Source organism: Aspergillus ambiguus (assembly GCF_047715705.1).
Source record: "Aspergillus ambiguus strain CBS 117.58 unplaced genomic scaffold BDV59scaffold_34, whole genome shotgun sequence".
NCBI classification, from domain to species: domain Eukaryota; kingdom Fungi; phylum Ascomycota; class Eurotiomycetes; order Eurotiales; family Aspergillaceae; genus Aspergillus; species Aspergillus ambiguus.
The window spans coordinates 79,595-96,034 of NW_027395547.1; the positions used below are offsets into that span (position 1 = coordinate 79,595).

The following is a 16,440-nucleotide window of genomic DNA, read 5'->3' on the forward strand; positions in this document are numbered from 1 at the left end:
GCCGCGGTCTGCGCCTGACGCGGCAAGCGAGTCATCGGACGCTTGGGCCACACCTTGATCGTTGAACATCGTTCATCCGCTCCGATTCCCCCCCAAATTCCCCGCGACAATTTCTGTCCCTGACAGCCCGGCATTCTCTCTTTCTATTTGACGGTTATGGCCTCGGGTCAAGAAACGGCCAGGCCGGGGCTCAGCTCCAAGGCCGAAAAGGAGGCCGATCTGGTGATGGGGGCAAGTAGACCTGAGTCTCGTTTGTTGTTGAAATCCCCAACCTTCGTGCATTACTGACTCCGTTAGACCAATAACAGCAGTATTGTATCCAAGCGCAGTGTCGAAATGCTCTACTATCCGAAACCTCATTTCTTCCGGTCCTTCGTCAAGAAACCCCAGAGACGCGCGCCCTTGATCAATCGTGAATATTGGCTCCGGATGCATGCCATAGGGGAGACCGTACGTCAGTTCATGAGAGAGTCGTCCGATCGACCCAAGTTCGTCTTGAATCTCGGCTGTGGATTGTGAGTCGTAGCGGACATCGAGGCGTGTTGGACCGTATGCTAAGATAGAGCAACGTAGCGACCCCCTACCATACATGCTTCTCAGTGGTGAAAGTTCCCTATGTAGAAACACGACATTCGTGGACATCGACTATGAGAAGCTTATGGTGAATAAGAAAACCGCCATCCGAAGATCGGACGACATCATTCGACATCTTGAGGATGTAGAATTCTTCCCGGACGCCAATCCCATCCAAGTCCGCAGCAAGAGATACCTGGCCGTTGGCTGTGACTTGAAGAACCTGGAAAAGCTGGACAACGTGCTGAAAACGGACGTCCTTCCTGAAACTTTTTCCGTTCTTTTTCTGGCCGAGGTGTCCTTGACGTATATGGACATCGAATCCGCCAGTGCCGTCGTCAACTGGGCGTCGAAGCTGAGTGACGGTCTGGATCTCCTACCATAACGCCTTGTACTCCTCGACCATCTACTGACTTATTGTACAAGATGCCCACTTCTGCATGTTGGAGCAGTTTCTTCCCGACGGCCCCGATCATCCTTTCGCGTCGACCATGACGAGACACTACAAGAAGCTTGGCGCGCCTCTGTATTCGATCCACAAGTACCCATCATTGAAGGAACAGGAACATCGGTTTACAAGTGCAGGGTGGGCTCAAGCAAATGCAAGAAGTCTCTGGGACTTATGGTCAGACGATACGTTTGTTCCTTCCTCCCTAAGGAGGTCGCTGGACTCCATTGAGCCTTTTGATGAGTGGGAAGAATTCGCACTCTTCACGTCCCACTATTTTCTCCTTCGTGCTTCTACGCAGCGGGATTCTAGTCCTAATACTTTTATCCCGTCACTGCGCGAAGCACTACCTGACCTATCGCACCATTTCCATCTACGCCATAAACAGGCCCGAGGTGGACAGAGAAGATTCGGAGCTATAATACCTGACGGGGAAAACTCCATTGGCCATCATTCAGGCTTGAATCGCCAGTCTCGGGTAGCCTCGACGGATCTTTACTCCAAATCGGATCGCATCAATAACTCTAGGCATCCGTTTCCTAGGGAGGTGTCCGCGCGGATGTGTCACACAATTACCGAGTTAACTGAAAACCGTTGCCTGCTTGTTGGGGGTCGCGCTTCGCCCGCTTCTGGTTTCCAAGATTGCTGGCTCCGGGAGAAAGACGAATGGCGTGTTGTTCGGAGTTTGCCAGCTCCTCGGTTCAGACACAGCGCCGTCAAGGTGACGCTTGAGTCCGAATGTGTTCTTGTATACGGTGGGAAGACAAGCGGTGGCGATCCTCTCGACTCGTGGTTGCTCTGGGATAGCAACAATCGAGAATGGCAACAAGTCGAAACCGGAGAGGCCCATGTCACAGCCCGTTCAGGGGCCTGTCTGGCAGCCATTAATGACGCGTCAGGTGTCGTATTTGGTGGTATAGGACGAGATGGCACCATATTCGGAGATTTCTGGACATGGAGACTTCATAGGCGGAATGATGGATCCTACTATATGGAATTGGAGAACCAAACTGAAAGGTTGCAGTCCTCGCCTATGTTCAGGTATTTGAACCGATTCGGAGCGACAGTCAACCCCTCTTCGCAGGGATTGTTTATCATTGGGGGCATTATCCCGCGGCAGACTGTTCCCATTCAGTACGAGATGATGCTCCTGGATACGACGACATTGATGAATAAAACCCTCACCACATCAGGGCGTCACATCATATCTGCGATCGGGCTGGGTGCTGATTTCGAGGGACCGAGACCACTACTCGTCGGGCATGTCTCCCGTGCTATTAGTCCTGACCAGATCTTAATTCTGGGAGGCGGGGCTGTTTGCTTCCCTTTTGGTACAGCCTGGACGGAGGGAACGTGGCTGCTGCAGAAAGCTACTGCGAAAGCTGAGAATACTTGGGCTTTTATCTCCGACTCTACTCAGATGGGCAACCAGGCCAAACGTCAAATATCTCTTGAAGTCTCAGGAGATCGACCGACAAATAAGGGAAGCGGCAGCGAGATCACATCAGTGCCTCGCATACGGGTCGAGACAGCCTCACAGTTCCAGGACATCCTGACTGAGGGCAAGCCCGTCATCATTACGGAATCTGATATTGGACCCTGCACGGAGCTTTGGACTAAGGAATACCTAGCCAATGCTGTTGGCTGTGACCGCAAAGTAGGTTGATGGCAGTCACTACCATGGAGTTTCTAACCGGTTTGAACCAGGTTGTAGTGCATGACGCCCACACAGAAAACATGAGCTTCCAATCTAAGAACTTCTCGTACGTGACCAAACCATTTGGCACGTTTCTGAACGAGATCCACGCCGGTGGTCGCCAGTATCTTCGGAGTATATCAGCCGAAGAACCGAGCAAACTTCCCGCCAGTCTTGCGATGGATTTCCCGGGCTTGAAGAATGACTTTCGGCTACCGGAGCCATTTTCGATCGTGGCTGAGAAGGCGCATAGCTCCCCGCTCAGGATATCAGGCCCAGTTACGCTGTGGCTTCATTACGACGTAAGTTGGGCAGTCGGAAATAATCGGACAGGGTCAACCTCTAATCGCTTACAGGTGATGGCGAATGTCCTGTGCCAGATCCGTGGAGAGAAGAGACTCATTTTATTTCCACCGAGGGACGTACAACACCTCCAGGTTCCGCCGGGAGCTTCTAGCTCTACTCTAGATATATTCCAGGACAACCAGGACGGATCGATTGTTTCAATTCCACATACCTCACCCCACGAAGCGATCCTTAAACCCGGAGACATCTTGTTCCTGCCGCCTTTGTGGTTACATACGGCAGCTCCAACGGAACAGGTCAGCGTCGCAGTGAACGTTTTCTTCCGTAATTTGGATAAGGGGTATGCGACGGGTCGGGACGTCTACGGGAATCGTGACCTGCACGCGTACGAGAAGGCAAGGAACGATCTGCAAAAGATCACGAATTCATTCGACGGGCTCCCGCAGGACATGATACAATTCTACCTCCTCAGACTCGCACAGGAGTTAAAGGAAAAGACCCTGGTATAGTTGATGTCAGACTCCTCTAGTGTGCGTGGCGTGGTGACACGGTCGTCCCCGGGTGCACCCTGTGGACACATGCTTCGAAACAGGCCCAGGGGCTGTCAGCCACATTTGAAATCCAAATCTGCTAGTGCCAGAGGCCCAGGGAGGCTTGCTATTTCCCGGGACGCGGTCTGAACCGCAAGCTGAGATACGGAATCACGCTTTCGGTGCGGCCTTCCCCTCTCCATTGATTGGAAATCGGATGCGTGGCCAATCAAGAGATGGTCCTAGCTTCGTGAGAAACGGGTAAGCAGACACGTTCTCACCTGACGTATCTGATATGAATCGAAGTGGGCTGTATAGTTGATGAGAACAGAAGACATGTAGATCTTCGCCTGGAAGAGTCCCAGTAAATTGTCAATCGTATGCCTTGAAGCCCAACTAAGCCGACTGCGACCTAACAAGACGCACCACCACCGATTCACCTGCATGGCGGTTTCTGAGGGCTGGGAAGCTGCATGACACCTAAGAACCATGGATGCTGGCGGCCAATGACGGGCGCCAGAGATAATGGAGGGGGTGTCAAACGGGCCCATCCTAGTGCCAATAAGACGCCCGACGACGTCAAGTGAGTTTGACTGCCCAGCCATAGTACCGACGGGAGCCGTCTCATTTGCCCGCCCTCCCTGTATCACCATGGCAAGACGGTTGGTGGCCCAGAGCCCGGCAAGGTTGCTTTCCTCCCGGCCCTATTGGAGGACCGGACTGGAGTGTTGGCGTCAAGACATATCCGTCGAGGAGGGGTTGAAAGAAATGAAGAAGGTTCGAGAGCCTATGGTCGAGCCGAGCGAGGAGCTGAGCTGCAAACGGTAAGTTGGAATAAGATGAGGATGGGATATGGGGGTGTGGGGAAAAACCCACCCGCAAAGAATGATGATGAAATTGATGGCAACATGAGATCCGCTGGTGATCTTTGGATATCGCACAGGACAATGAACATTGTATGACAGGGGGGATATGAGAGATAGGGGGGAGAGAGAGAGAGAGAGGAAGTAGTAAAGAGAGTAGATTGATGAGAGCCTGATCAGGTCGTAGAGAAGCAGCTGCACGGGACCTGGACTCCCTCCGTCCTTGTTATGCCTTGACTGCTCTCTTCCCCTCCTTTTCTCCTCAACGCCTCATTCTCCGTCCTTCTTCTTCTTCTTCCTCTCTCCCTTACGTCCATTGAACTATCCTTACCGACAGTCCCCTTCTCTATTTCTCCTTCCATCTCGCTTCTCTCCGTCTCTCCATTGTTCGCTCGTCCTTATCTCGTGTGGAGATCTATCTACTAGTCCGGTGGGTATCCTCCCGCTCCTACGACCCCCCTCCTCGACGCATTATCGTCTCCCATCTGATATCGACCACGCCTTTTCGCGTGTTCGCCTTCCATTTGGAAGTGTACACACATATACGATTCATCCCGTCTCGCTATTCCTTCGTGGCATGGTCGCAATATTCGCATACTCACGCCAAACAGATCTATCCTCCCCCAGACGTCACACTTCCGGGGCGCATGTCGATACAATTACTTTGGATCCTTCTTCTGGATGACCGCGTCATTGCACCATCGCGTTCTTTCAATCCCTCTTATCGGCATAGATCCCTGAGATCAAACTATATACCCCTTCCTGTACTTCATACCACCACCGCGACACCGTGATCCATCATGGCGACCGTTGTGGTACGCCAACAGCATAGCCTCCGTCATTCCACCCCCCCTCCCGCAGGAATCGCCCCATCCTTGAACATCAACCGAAGCTCCTCTCCCATCCCGAATAAACATCTCCCCGTCTGTCCGACGGGCACCTCGCCAATTACCTCCCAAACCGCCACCCCTTCGGCAAAAGATAGTAGCGCCAACCAACCCGCTTCGCTTCTTTACCCTCCAGACGGATTCCAACAAGCTTGTGTTAGCCCCAGAATATACACTCTAGATGCCATCGAACTGTCGGCCGCAGTGGACCATTATGCCGCTCAGCCGCTTCCAGACCCGAGTCTAGTCTTCCCTTGGTTGCATGGTCTGCATCCCGAGAATCATCTACAAGTCGGCTTCTTCACAAACCGGAAACGCTCTCTTCGACGAGTCCCAAAGTGTTGGCGCGGAATCACGATTGTTAAGATCGGAGGGGATCTAACCACTTCGAGGATCAAGGGTGCTGTGGCTCTGGAAGAGATTCTCGCGCCATCGGGCCATGAATTCCTCGCCGTAGATCCTCGAGAGGGGTTTTCCGTACGCAACTTTCAAATACAAACGGCCAAATTAGCCCCGCTCTCCGACATCGTTCTCTACGCCGAAGAAGGTGTGGGCCAAAAACAACTTCTTGATGCTGCTAGAACCGTCGCTTTTGCGCAGCAACACTGGAAAGATACATATGACCCGGATCAGACACTGCCTGTCTATAACACTTTCATCCTTTCATGTGAGCTTTTGACACTGTTGCTTTTCCCCAATCAGACGCTAATCAATAGGAAGCCCCATTTTCTGAGTTGGAAAAGAAAACGCCGGAATTGGTGGCCATTAACCCTCAGGGTCAATTGACCGGCCAAGTGGTGGATTTCTGTGAGATCCCATGCCCTCTTCTTCTAAGCCTGTTCCTAATACAGATCAAGTTCAATGGGAGCGCCTGGAAATGTGCGACATGTCACGGGCTTCGGAATTCTCGACAAACGTTTGGCAAGGTCCCACCCCAGATCACATCTTGAGACCTGGAACTTGCGAGCCCAGTTCCGATGACTTCGACTTGTTCATCGAGGCAAGCGACCTTGCGAATATACCAGGCCCACGTCTTCTTGCCAAGCTGAACAAACAATTGGACGACGGTCCTCAGCGCATGGAATTCCCTTCATCTGGCTCTATCTTGATACCATCAAGTGAAAATCGGGAAGTGGATGATTTAGTCAACACAGTCCGGTGGATCTACTATCTGGCGAATCCTGACGGGCCTGACCATCACCCAGATTCCGATGGGGACATTCCAATGCTTCCACTGTCCAAGAAGAGCCGGAAAATCTTAATCCACTGCCCAGATGGATACACAGAGAGCTCACTTCTCATGCTAGCATATGAGATTTTTTCAGAGGGGATTCCAGCACACGATGCCTGGCTGAAACTACATCGCGAGAAGAAGCGGAATTTCTTCGCCTATCCGTCAGACGTGACATTCTTAACCACCGTACAGGGGCGGCTACTGCAAGAGAGCCCCGCAGCCCACGCCCACGGGATCACCAGCTTCCCCGACCCTTCTTGGTTCAAGTACTGCGACGGATCCCTTCCAAGCCGTATACTGCCATACATGTACCTTGGCAACCTGTCCCATGCCAACAATCCGGATATGCTCTGGGAACTGGGTATCAGACGGATCCTGAGTATCGGTGAATCTGTTTCGTGGAACAGCTCTGAGATTTCGAAAATGGGTCCGGAAAACATCCTCCATATCACCCAGGTCCAGGATAATGGAATCGATCCTCTCACCCAAGAATTTGATCGATGCCTTGATTTTATCCGTATGTTTCCCTCGCCCTGCTGATGGAGCCATGCACTTACCAACTTAATCATCGTTTTTAGGCCAGGGAAAATATGATGGCACAGCTACGTTAGTCCACTGTCGCGTTGGCGTGTCACGGTCCGCAACAATATGCATCGCTGAAGTCATGGCGTCTTATGGTCTTTCATTTCCTAGAGCCTAGTATGTTCACGTTCTCCGCAACACACAACTGGTACTAACATATTCCTTAGTTGCTTTGTCCGCGCGAGAAGACTCAACGTCATAATTCAACCCCATCTACGCTTCGTGTAAGTGCATAATTGTTTATCATGTCGCAATCTAGGGCTAACACTGTGTCCAGCTATGAACTTCTGAAATGGGAGGAGCTACAACTGCAGAAACGCAACAAACCGCTAAAAAGGGAGCTCGAGTGGCCGACCGTGGCTCGCGAAATTGGTCTTATGAATAAACCCTACTCGAGGTAGTGATCTCGATCAGGTGATAGATCATGCATGCGCATAATCGGCGCAATTTGATGCAGTTAACTTACACGAATGATACGGATGACATGACGACGAAAATGATTGGATGCGAAACGTGCGATATTCTGTTGACTTCTTTTGTATTGGAGTTCTCTGGTACGATGCTTATTGTACGATCTCATGAGTTTTTCTGGCACCCAATTTACCCCTATTTGTGATAAAGGCGTTTCTTTTGATTGTGTATGGGATACGTTGAGCTTAATGTACCAGTCCTCTTCGTCATAATACGTGGGAATTGATCCTATACCTTCTCCAGCGCACCTTTGTGGTATCATGGTCCACATTGGACTAAGGGACAGTTTATATTAGGCAAGACCAGGGAAGGCTTTGGTAAGAAGACTATGCCCTAGACAGAGAGTATGCATGACACAAATCAAGTTAAAAATTGATCAGATGTATCTTGACATACGTACAAGACCGGGTTTCCAGTTCGGCTATACATTAACCATAAACAACGTTAGTTATATTTTGTTGTTATATAAAGAGTCCCTGGCAGTAGAATAAGCCTAGCAACGCTCAAAAACGCGATAGAGCCCTTTCAGGTCCGCCACTTCAACCACGCCGTGAAGTAATCGCGTTGTAGCAACCAATCGACTTCGAAGGGCAGGGAAAATGACATGTTCCAACATCCGAGTCAGCTGGACTCGACGCTGCTGGATCGAATCGTTGTCGTCAGCGGCAGTTTGACGGCTCAAGCCTTCACTGGGAGCATTCGTGTCGTTTGTTGGTGGAAGGGGGAGTTGCTCGGGTGTATAGAACGCTGCTAGCTCCCGAAGAAACGTGCGGAAGCACTCCTCCTCACTTGTCCAATCAACATATGGCCCTAGTCGTAGTAGAAACTTGGGTAGCTTTCCAAGACATGGGAGGTAGCCTTTGAGCAGGAGTGGGATGGAGAGCAGCTCGCCCTCTGTCGATATCGCCATCGAGAAGTACTCGTCCAGCATTTCACGCCGTTCAATGAGTGTTTTTGTAACCATGGCGGGGGCGTTGGAAAATATTTCGTCTTCCTCAGCTGATTGTTGTGTGGTGACCTGGGAGCCGCGACGGCCTTCCCGCTCCGCATCAGCCGCGATCTGGAGAAGGTCTATGAGCTTCGGCGCAGGGTCGAGTCTGATGACGCCGAAATTGCCGAAGTCAGTTAGCCCGACTTGATAGAAGAACTCGCTGCAGAACATCCCATAGTCCACTAGGTACAGCTTCACGCCGGACTGTATAGCTGCGATGCGCCGTCGTTCATCTACGAGGCCGACGTAGGTGTGGGATGCGACTGTTTCGGTCAGGGTGTTGTGCATCGCACTGCGAACGCTCGCGCGAAGGTTCTTTACCGATGTCAGGGCGATCTTGAGCGGCTCTCTGTCGGTGATTTCGTACTGCAAACCTTCGTCGACGACCGAGGCGCCGGCTTCCTCTTCTGTGCCGTGCCGTGCGGTGGGGGTTAACATCGACGTGATCTTGCGGACCTTGGAGTCTGTTCGGACCAAGTTATGTTCGTATGGCTTTTTGACTGCGGCAGGAGTCTTCGGCGCCGTGCCTCCTGCGTCGGTGCATGTGTTGTCCCGGGACAGTGATTCCATTGTCGTCGCTCCTGGGAGGAGGGTCTGGGTCAAGAAGGTCCGGCTGGAGTCCACCTGGGCGAGTTTTGATCTGATTTCGCTGCAGATAGATTCGATGATTTCATCTTCATTGAGGAAGTTGACCTCTCGCTTAGTTGGGTGCACGTTCACGTCTACTCTTTGTGGCTCGATCTCCAGGTCGATGTAGACAAAAGGATGGCCACCTTTTGGCAGGAAGTTGGCATAGGTCTGTTCGACCGCACGTTTAACCGCCGTAGATTCGACGGAGCGATGATTGATGAAGAGAAGGATCGTCGTTTTCTTCACGTGGTAATTGGCGTTCGTCGCGAGTCCAGACGAGCGGAACCCCAGCTTCTCGTCCTCGATTTTGAATTCCACGAGCTCGTTCGCGACCGCGCTTCCGTGGATTTGGCGGATGCGGTCTGTTGTGTTTGCTGCAGCTGGGGTGGAGATGCTAACACCCGAATCGCCGTGTTTCCGGCAGGAAAAGGCGACGCCAGAGCAATGAACTGCGTAGCGGCCAACCACATCCAGGATTTTTGCGTATTCTTCACTCGCGGAGCGAAAGGCACGCCGTCTGGTTGGAACATTATAGAACAGGTCCTCGACCTGTTCCTGTTAGCTTTGTATCGCATCCTTGGGGTTGTGATTTCGCATACAGTAATCTGTGTCCCGCCGCGTCCAGCTGTGGCTTTGGGTGTGGCGCTCTGCCCTGGTTTAGCAGGAACAAGTTTGCCGTCACTGTAGTGGGCTCTCCAAGCACAGCTTGATCCAGCCGTTTTAGTTGTAACGGTAAGATGAGCGATGTGACTGATACTCGCCAGTGCCTCTCCTCGAAAACCATACGTTCCAATAGATGAGAGGTCTTCGAAATGCTTTAGCTTGGAAGTCGTAAACCTCTCACAGAGGATAGGTAGATCATCACGCTATACTCGGATTAGATTATTGATTGGGGTAAAGAATTACAACTAGGCCCGTGTTTACTCACATCTATCCCGTGTCCATTGTCGGTGATCTGAAGCAACTTGAGCCCTCCATCCTTGACCAGGATTTCGAGGGATGTAGATCCAGCGTCGACAGCGTTTTCTATCAATTCTTTGAGGGCATGCATGGGGGCTACAATAATCTCCCCGGCGGCGATTTTGTTCACGACATCTGGGTCAAGAGCCTGGTTCCATCGTCAGGCCAAGATCTTCTTTGCGCATGGGATACAGACCCTGATCCTTTTGGGCTTCTGTGGAGCTTCTTCCTCTTCCGCTGGTCGCTTTGTTCCGCGGGCCTCATTCGTATCTATTTCCATTTCAGGGTCCATTGTCGGCAAAGGTGTTCGCCTTATATGATGTTGTTCAGCTTTCTTCTATACAGTTCCCATCCGAGGAGCGACGGAACGGAGAAGGTGGAAGTGGAGAGGAAAAGACACCAATTCAAGGTATATAGATATATCTGGATCCTTGTTTGCAATCCCGGATCAGTCTGGTAATCTCGTGTGTGGACTGTCGGGGAGAAAAGGCCCAGGAAGATCGATAGATGTTCCGCAAGAGGTGAAGAACAAACAGGCGCCGATAACTGATAAGCGAAACAAACCCCCGTGACCTCGATAAGATTGATTAATCTCCAACTCCCGCAACCGTCGACCATCCCATCATTTCCTTGTTCTCTTCTTCAATCTCCTGCTCCCTTCCTGTCGTCAAATGCTGCCTCGGGCATTTAATGCTCCATTGGAGCTCGCTTTCTCATGCACCAATCATGCTCTCCTCCAAGAGGCATATTATGGCCGATGAGGAGCTCGGCAAGAAGGATGACGACCATAAGCGCCGCTCAGACCGAGATCATCGATGGCATTCGAAGTCGCAATGGAGACTCCCTCGCCGCCGGTCGGTTCTAGTTCTTGTTACTTTATATCTGATATATCTTTTCTTCAAACATATGCCGACCGACCTCCCACCGGTCCGAGAACGACCAGCATTCGCTGCATCTCAACAGAAACCCCCAGAACAATGGTCTCGTCCGCCGCCGTCGCCCGAAGTTCCTGATCAGAAACCCCCGCCTCGATATGAGCCTGCGACAGAGAATAAGGAGGGCTACTACTACGAAGGAGAAGTGAAGTTCTATGGTCTAGCGCCAAGCCTGAAGCTCTTCCAGAAGACAGGGATCCAGCGTGGAACGCGTCCTAGTCATGCTGTTGTCTTTGCTGGGGCAAGCTTAGAAAGTATCTCTGATCTTTTGCCGCTCGCTTGCCGAATGGCCAACCATAAGACGAATGAAGTTCACTTTGTACTGATGGGGAGGGATGATGTTTCAATCGAGGGATTACAACGGGTCAACAGTATTAGCAATGAGAATTGCCCGGTTAATTGGCATGGTGCGTATATTTTCCCCGCATCATTTGGACTATCTTTTCTAACGTTCTCATTGCAGATGCACGACCTGACTATGCTCAATGGTCGACAGAGGCGCGCATGGAGAGGGCGGTCACCGTTGGTCTCAAATATGTTTATGCATATCTTCGCCCTCAGGTGATAATCACACAAGGCGAATCCTCAGAAGAGCCCTTCTGTCTCAGAGGCTCTCGGAGAACTTCTGAGGAATTTGGAGTCCCTCACATCGCCCTTCCGAGAGCTGCAAGAGATCTCATGTGGATGTCAACCCTGGATAGCCATGCGCTACGAGGTAAATCACTCGCAAAATGTCGCAATATTTACTAACATGCCTTCTAGTCTGGAATGACATTCATATTGAGCTCCTTGTCAATGCACAGCCAGAATCTTCAGGGTCTCTCCTTAGGCTGATTCGGTCGCTGCAGGAGGCCGACTACCTCGGATCAATACCCAGTCTCACCATCGAACTTCCAGCAGATGTTGACTCCCAGCTGCTCTCCTTCCTACAAAGATTGGATTGGCCTTCTGCGGATAGCAAACTGACAATTCGACGTCATCTGCGGCCACATTACCTTAATTCTGCCGAAGCCGCCTTAAAGACCGTGGAAGCTTTTTATCCCAAGGATCCAAATGCCACCCACGTGTTAATGCTATCGCCTCAAACTGAACTAGCACCTTCATTCTACCACTATTTGAAGTACACGATGTTAAAATATAAATACTCGAACCGCGGTAAGCAATTGGGATCCGGGCTGTTTGGGATCTCTTTAGAGCTGCCATCGACCCGTATCACGGACGAGACGACTTTCAAGCCCCCGAGATCTGCGGATACTCGTCTGTCAAGTGGCTCTGCTGAAGCTCCCCCTCCCAGCTTTCTCTGGCAAGCTCCGAATACTAACGCGGCGTTGTATTTTGGCGACAAATGGGTGGAACTTCATTCGTTTCTTGCCAAACGTCTTCTTTCATGGGCAAATACGCCAGAAGACTCTGATAAAGAGAAGGTTGTTTCGAAGAGGTATCCGGCTGTCATGGAATATCTCTTGGAGTTAATCCGTGCGAAGGGTTACTACCTGCTTTATCCAGCGTTTCCCGCCAGCGGAATCGACGCTTTGGCGACGGTGCATAACGAGCTCTACCAGTATCCAGAAGAGTACACTGACGGTAACTCAAAGTCAGCGGATGTACCTGCTCTTCCAGTCGTTGATCCTTCCACGCCCCTGACGGCTGATTTTGACGAACCTGGAGTGGTTGAAAAGCTACTGAGTCGAGCCTCAACAGCCATGCCCCTTCTCGATCAATATTCACTTGAGCTTGCTGAGATAGATAATCTGCCGGTATTATCCTATCGGGGGGATGAGCTGAGCGGCAAGACATTTTCTCGGCAGACTGAAGAGTACGCGCAACAGTTCAGGGCTCGCCATGGGGGCTGCAGCGACGAAGAAGCGATTGGTGCTAACACAAACGATCTATTCTGCGTACACGACTGAGATGGCAGAATATCCCATGATCGATCTGTCTGCATGTTCGAGATTCGTGTACTTATACCCTATACAAAGCGGTTAAGTTCTTGTTACGCGTCGCTCTCTGTTTTCCCCTTTGCCTCGAACGTATTCCGTAGACCTACACCAGTCGATATACTGCATAAACAATGATGTAAATGATGCATTACTGAGCAGGTGATTTCTTGGCAGGAATGTCTTACATAAGCGGTCGGAGCTCCACCAACACCGCAGCGGCGACGGAGCGAGACAGCTCTCTCTGCTTCCATCAACAAGCTCATACCTCATTCTCTGCTACATCCCGTGGTGTTCAGAGATCCCGCTCGATCCAATCCCTCACCCCCTCAACCTTCTTCGCCCATTACTTTTCTCCCTTCCCCCGAGTCTCCGGTTTCGTTTCCCTCACAACCCCGTCAGAAATGGCGAAAGACGGCGAGCGGTCAGCTCCCGCCGACAAGGGCAAAGGCAAGGTCGATGATGTGAAGGAGTTGTCTGGTGGGAAGAACGTTCAGAAAGATGAGAAGCCAACACAAGCAGATGGAAAGAAGAAGGATGAGGAGCAGAAGGAAGAAGGTCAGTGATGTCCTTCGCTCCCTTGGCTATCGGCTCTGCCCCGTCGCTTGTTCCGCTACTAACCTGATGGTTCATCTAGAAGAGCTGAGTGAAGAGGATCAACAGCTGAAGAGTGAACTGGAGATGCTTGTGGAGAGATTAAAGGTACGGAACGTGTTAGAGATGGCGCTTCGGCGGCCACGGAGCGATGACGTTAACGTGTCTATCTTGCACATAGGAACCGGATACCTCACTCTACGGCCCTGCCTTAGATGCAATCAAGAACTTCATCAAGACCTCCACCTCTTCGATGACAGCTGTTCCCAAACCTCTCAAGTTCCTCCGGCCGCACTATGACGATCTGACGGCAGTCTACGACAAGTGGTCCGCGGGATCTGTTAAGGTGAGTTTTTCATTCCCCCATACGTGCAACAATTCAGCATTAATAACGCGTTTATCATGCAGGACTCATTGGCCGATATGCTTTCGGTGCTCGGAATGACTTACGGTGACGAAGAGAAGCTTGAGACGCTGAAATACCGCCTCCTCACTAAGTCGGATGATCTCGGTTCCTGGGGTCACGAATATATTAGACATCTTGCGCTGGAAATCGGCCAGGAGTATCAGAACAGATTGAATGCGGAGAAGGATGTCCAGGATCTGATCGATCTTTCGCTCTCTCTCGTCCCCTACTTCTTGAGTCATAACGCCGAGGCCGACGCTGTCGACTTGTTGAGCGAGCTTGAGATTATCGAAGAAATCCCACGCTTTCTGGACGAAAACACCTACGGCCGCGTTTGTCTCTACATGGTTTCCATGGTTAACCTCCTCACCTACCCCGAAGACCAACAGTTCCTCCGCACCGCCCATGAGATCTACGTGCGATACAAGGAACTCACTAAGGCCATCGTTCTTGCCATCCGTTTGAACGACACCGATCTTATCAAGAGCGATCTGAACGCCACGTCTGACAAGTCCCTCAAGAGACAGATGGCTTTCCTCGTTGCCAGACAACAAATCTGGCTTGATCTGACGGAAGAGGATGAGGAAGACCAAGCGTTCGTTGATTGCCTGAACAACACTTCCATCCCTAAGCATTTCAAGTCCCTTGGGAAGGAGCTCAATATTCTCGACCCAACAATGCCTGAGGATATCTACAAGACCCACTTGGAAAGCAGTCGTGGCGCTGGACTTACCAACGTCGACTCGGCTCGGCACAATCTTGCCAGTGCCTTTGTCAACTCCTTCGCTAATGCAGGATATGGCAACGACAAGATGATGCTCGTCGATGGTGATAAGGGTCCGTGGGTCTGGAAGACAAAGGACGACGGCATGCTTTCGACCACTGCGTCTATGGGTATGCTGTTACACCGGGATGTTGAGGTCGGCCTCGACAAGATCGACAAGTATACGTACGCCTCGGAAGATCAGATCAAAGCCGGTGCGCTCTTGGCTATCGGTATCTTGAACTCGGGCGTTCGGATAGACTCCGACCCGGCATTGGCTCTTCTGAGCGATCCGGACAACTTGGACGCTAAGAATGTGCAGATGAGGGTCGCTTCCATTATGGGTCTTGGTCTGGCGTATGCTGGTTCGAACAAGGAAGAACTTCTTGATGTCCTGCTTCCGATCGTGGAGGATGTCTCTCTTGACATGCAGCTCTCTGCCATGGCCGCTGTCTCGTTGGGTCTCATTTTCGTTGGCTCGTCCAACCACCAGGTCAGTGAAGCGATTGCTACCACTCTTATGGACGAAGAGCGCCAGAAGCAGCTCAAGGATAAGTGGACCCGGTTTATGGCTCTTGGTCTTGCCCTGCTGTATTTCGGCCGGCAGGAGGAGGTGGATGTCATTCTTGATATTCTCAAGGCAGTGGATCACCCTATGGCCAAGCCTACATCTGTGCTTGCTTCCGTCTGCGCGTGGGCGGGAACTGGTACGGTGTTGAAGCTTCAGGAACTTCTCCACATCTGCAACGACATCATCGAGGAAGGAGAGGAAAAGAAGGGCGACGAGCTTGTGCAGTCATACGCTGTTCTTGGTCTTTCCCTCATCGCAATGGGCGAGGAGGTCGGCCAAGACATGATCCTCAGACAGTTCGGTCACCTCATGCACTACGGCGCCAGCAACATCCGAAAGGCGGTTCCCCTTGCTATGGGTCTGATCAACCCTAGCAACCCTCAGATGAAGGTCTACGATACCCTGTCGAGATACAGTCACGACAACGATAACGATGTTGCAATCAACGCCATCTTTGCTATGGGTCTCTGCGGCGCTGGTACCAAGAACGCCCGTTTAGCGCAGCTGCTCAGACAGCTTGCCAGCTACTATCACCGCGATCAGAACGCACTCTTTATGGTTCGCATCGCCCAAGGGCTTCTCCATATGGGCAAGGCCACCATGACATTAAACCCCTTCCACACAGATCGCCAGGTGCTGTCCCGAGTGTCGGCTGCCGGTCTGCTTACCGTCCTGGTGTCCTTGATCGATGCCAAGCAGTTCATTCTGGGAGAACACCACTATCTCCTCTACTTCCTTATCACCGCGATGTACCCGAGATTCCTTGTGACGCTTGATGAGGACCTGCAACCTCTTACTGTGAACGTGCGGGTAGGACAGGCTGTGGACGTTGTTGGACAGGCTGGCCGTCCGAAGACGATCACTGGCTGGCAAACACAGAGCACACCTGTCCTCCTGGCCTACGGTGAGAGAGCGGAGCTCGAGGATGAGCAGTACATTCCCCTCAGTAGCACCCTTGAGGGCTTGGTCATTCTGCGCAAGGTGAGTACTTGAGCTACCCGTTGCTTGAGAGCTAGTATGCTAATGCCATTTTTAGAACCCTGACTGGGAAGCTCCTGCCTAA

General features: G+C 51.5%; 4 protein-coding genes across 4 annotated transcripts; 3 read left to right on the plus strand and 1 right to left on the minus strand.

Moving 5' to 3' along the window:
- The first annotated feature begins 105 nt into the window (after positions 1 to 105).
- Positions 106 to 3,664, plus strand: BDV59DRAFT_97903 (tRNA methyltransferase PPM2). The gene is made up of 5 exons (XM_073697446.1): positions 106 to 231; positions 298 to 515; positions 574 to 938; positions 1,000 to 2,678; positions 2,729 to 3,664. Exons 1-5 carry the CDS (start codon positions 157 to 159, stop codon positions 3,530 to 3,532), a joined length of 3,141 nt encoding a protein of 1,046 aa, XP_073544950.1. The 5' UTR covers positions 106 to 156; the 3' UTR covers positions 3,533 to 3,664.
- A 1,424-nt stretch (positions 3,665 to 5,088) lies between these two features.
- On the plus strand, positions 5,089 to 7,548 carry pps1 (tyrosine/serine/threonine protein phosphatase PPS1). Its single transcript, XM_073697445.1, has 6 exons — positions 5,089 to 5,970; positions 6,024 to 6,110; positions 6,161 to 7,054; positions 7,116 to 7,236; positions 7,287 to 7,343; positions 7,397 to 7,548. Exons 1-6 carry the CDS (start codon positions 5,217 to 5,219, stop codon positions 7,518 to 7,520), a joined length of 2,037 nt encoding a protein of 678 aa, XP_073544951.1. The 5' UTR covers positions 5,089 to 5,216; the 3' UTR covers positions 7,521 to 7,548.
- A 401-nt stretch (positions 7,549 to 7,949) lies between these two features.
- On the minus strand, positions 7,950 to 10,658 carry BDV59DRAFT_97923 (mismatch repair ATPase MLH1). The gene is made up of 4 exons (XM_073697447.1): positions 10,368 to 10,658; positions 10,140 to 10,319; positions 9,811 to 10,077; positions 7,950 to 9,760 (listed from the first exon to the last, which is right to left on the minus strand). The coding sequence occupies exons 1-4, from the start codon at positions 10,461 to 10,463 to the stop codon at positions 8,084 to 8,086; spliced, it is 2,220 nt and encodes a 739-aa protein (XP_073544952.1). The 5' UTR covers positions 10,464 to 10,658; the 3' UTR covers positions 7,950 to 8,083.
- Positions 10,659 to 10,897: 239 nt separating this feature from the next.
- BDV59DRAFT_195132 (proteasome regulatory particle base subunit RPN1) lies at positions 10,898 to 16,440 on the plus strand (the record flags this gene model as incomplete). Its single annotated transcript, XM_073692499.1, has 8 exons — positions 10,898 to 11,513; positions 11,570 to 11,821; positions 11,869 to 12,978; positions 13,446 to 13,601; positions 13,681 to 13,745; positions 13,819 to 13,983; positions 14,046 to 16,358; positions 16,414 to 16,440. The coding sequence occupies 8 exons, from the start codon at positions 10,898 to 10,900 to the stop codon at positions 16,438 to 16,440; spliced, it is 4,704 nt and encodes a 1,567-aa protein (XP_073544953.1).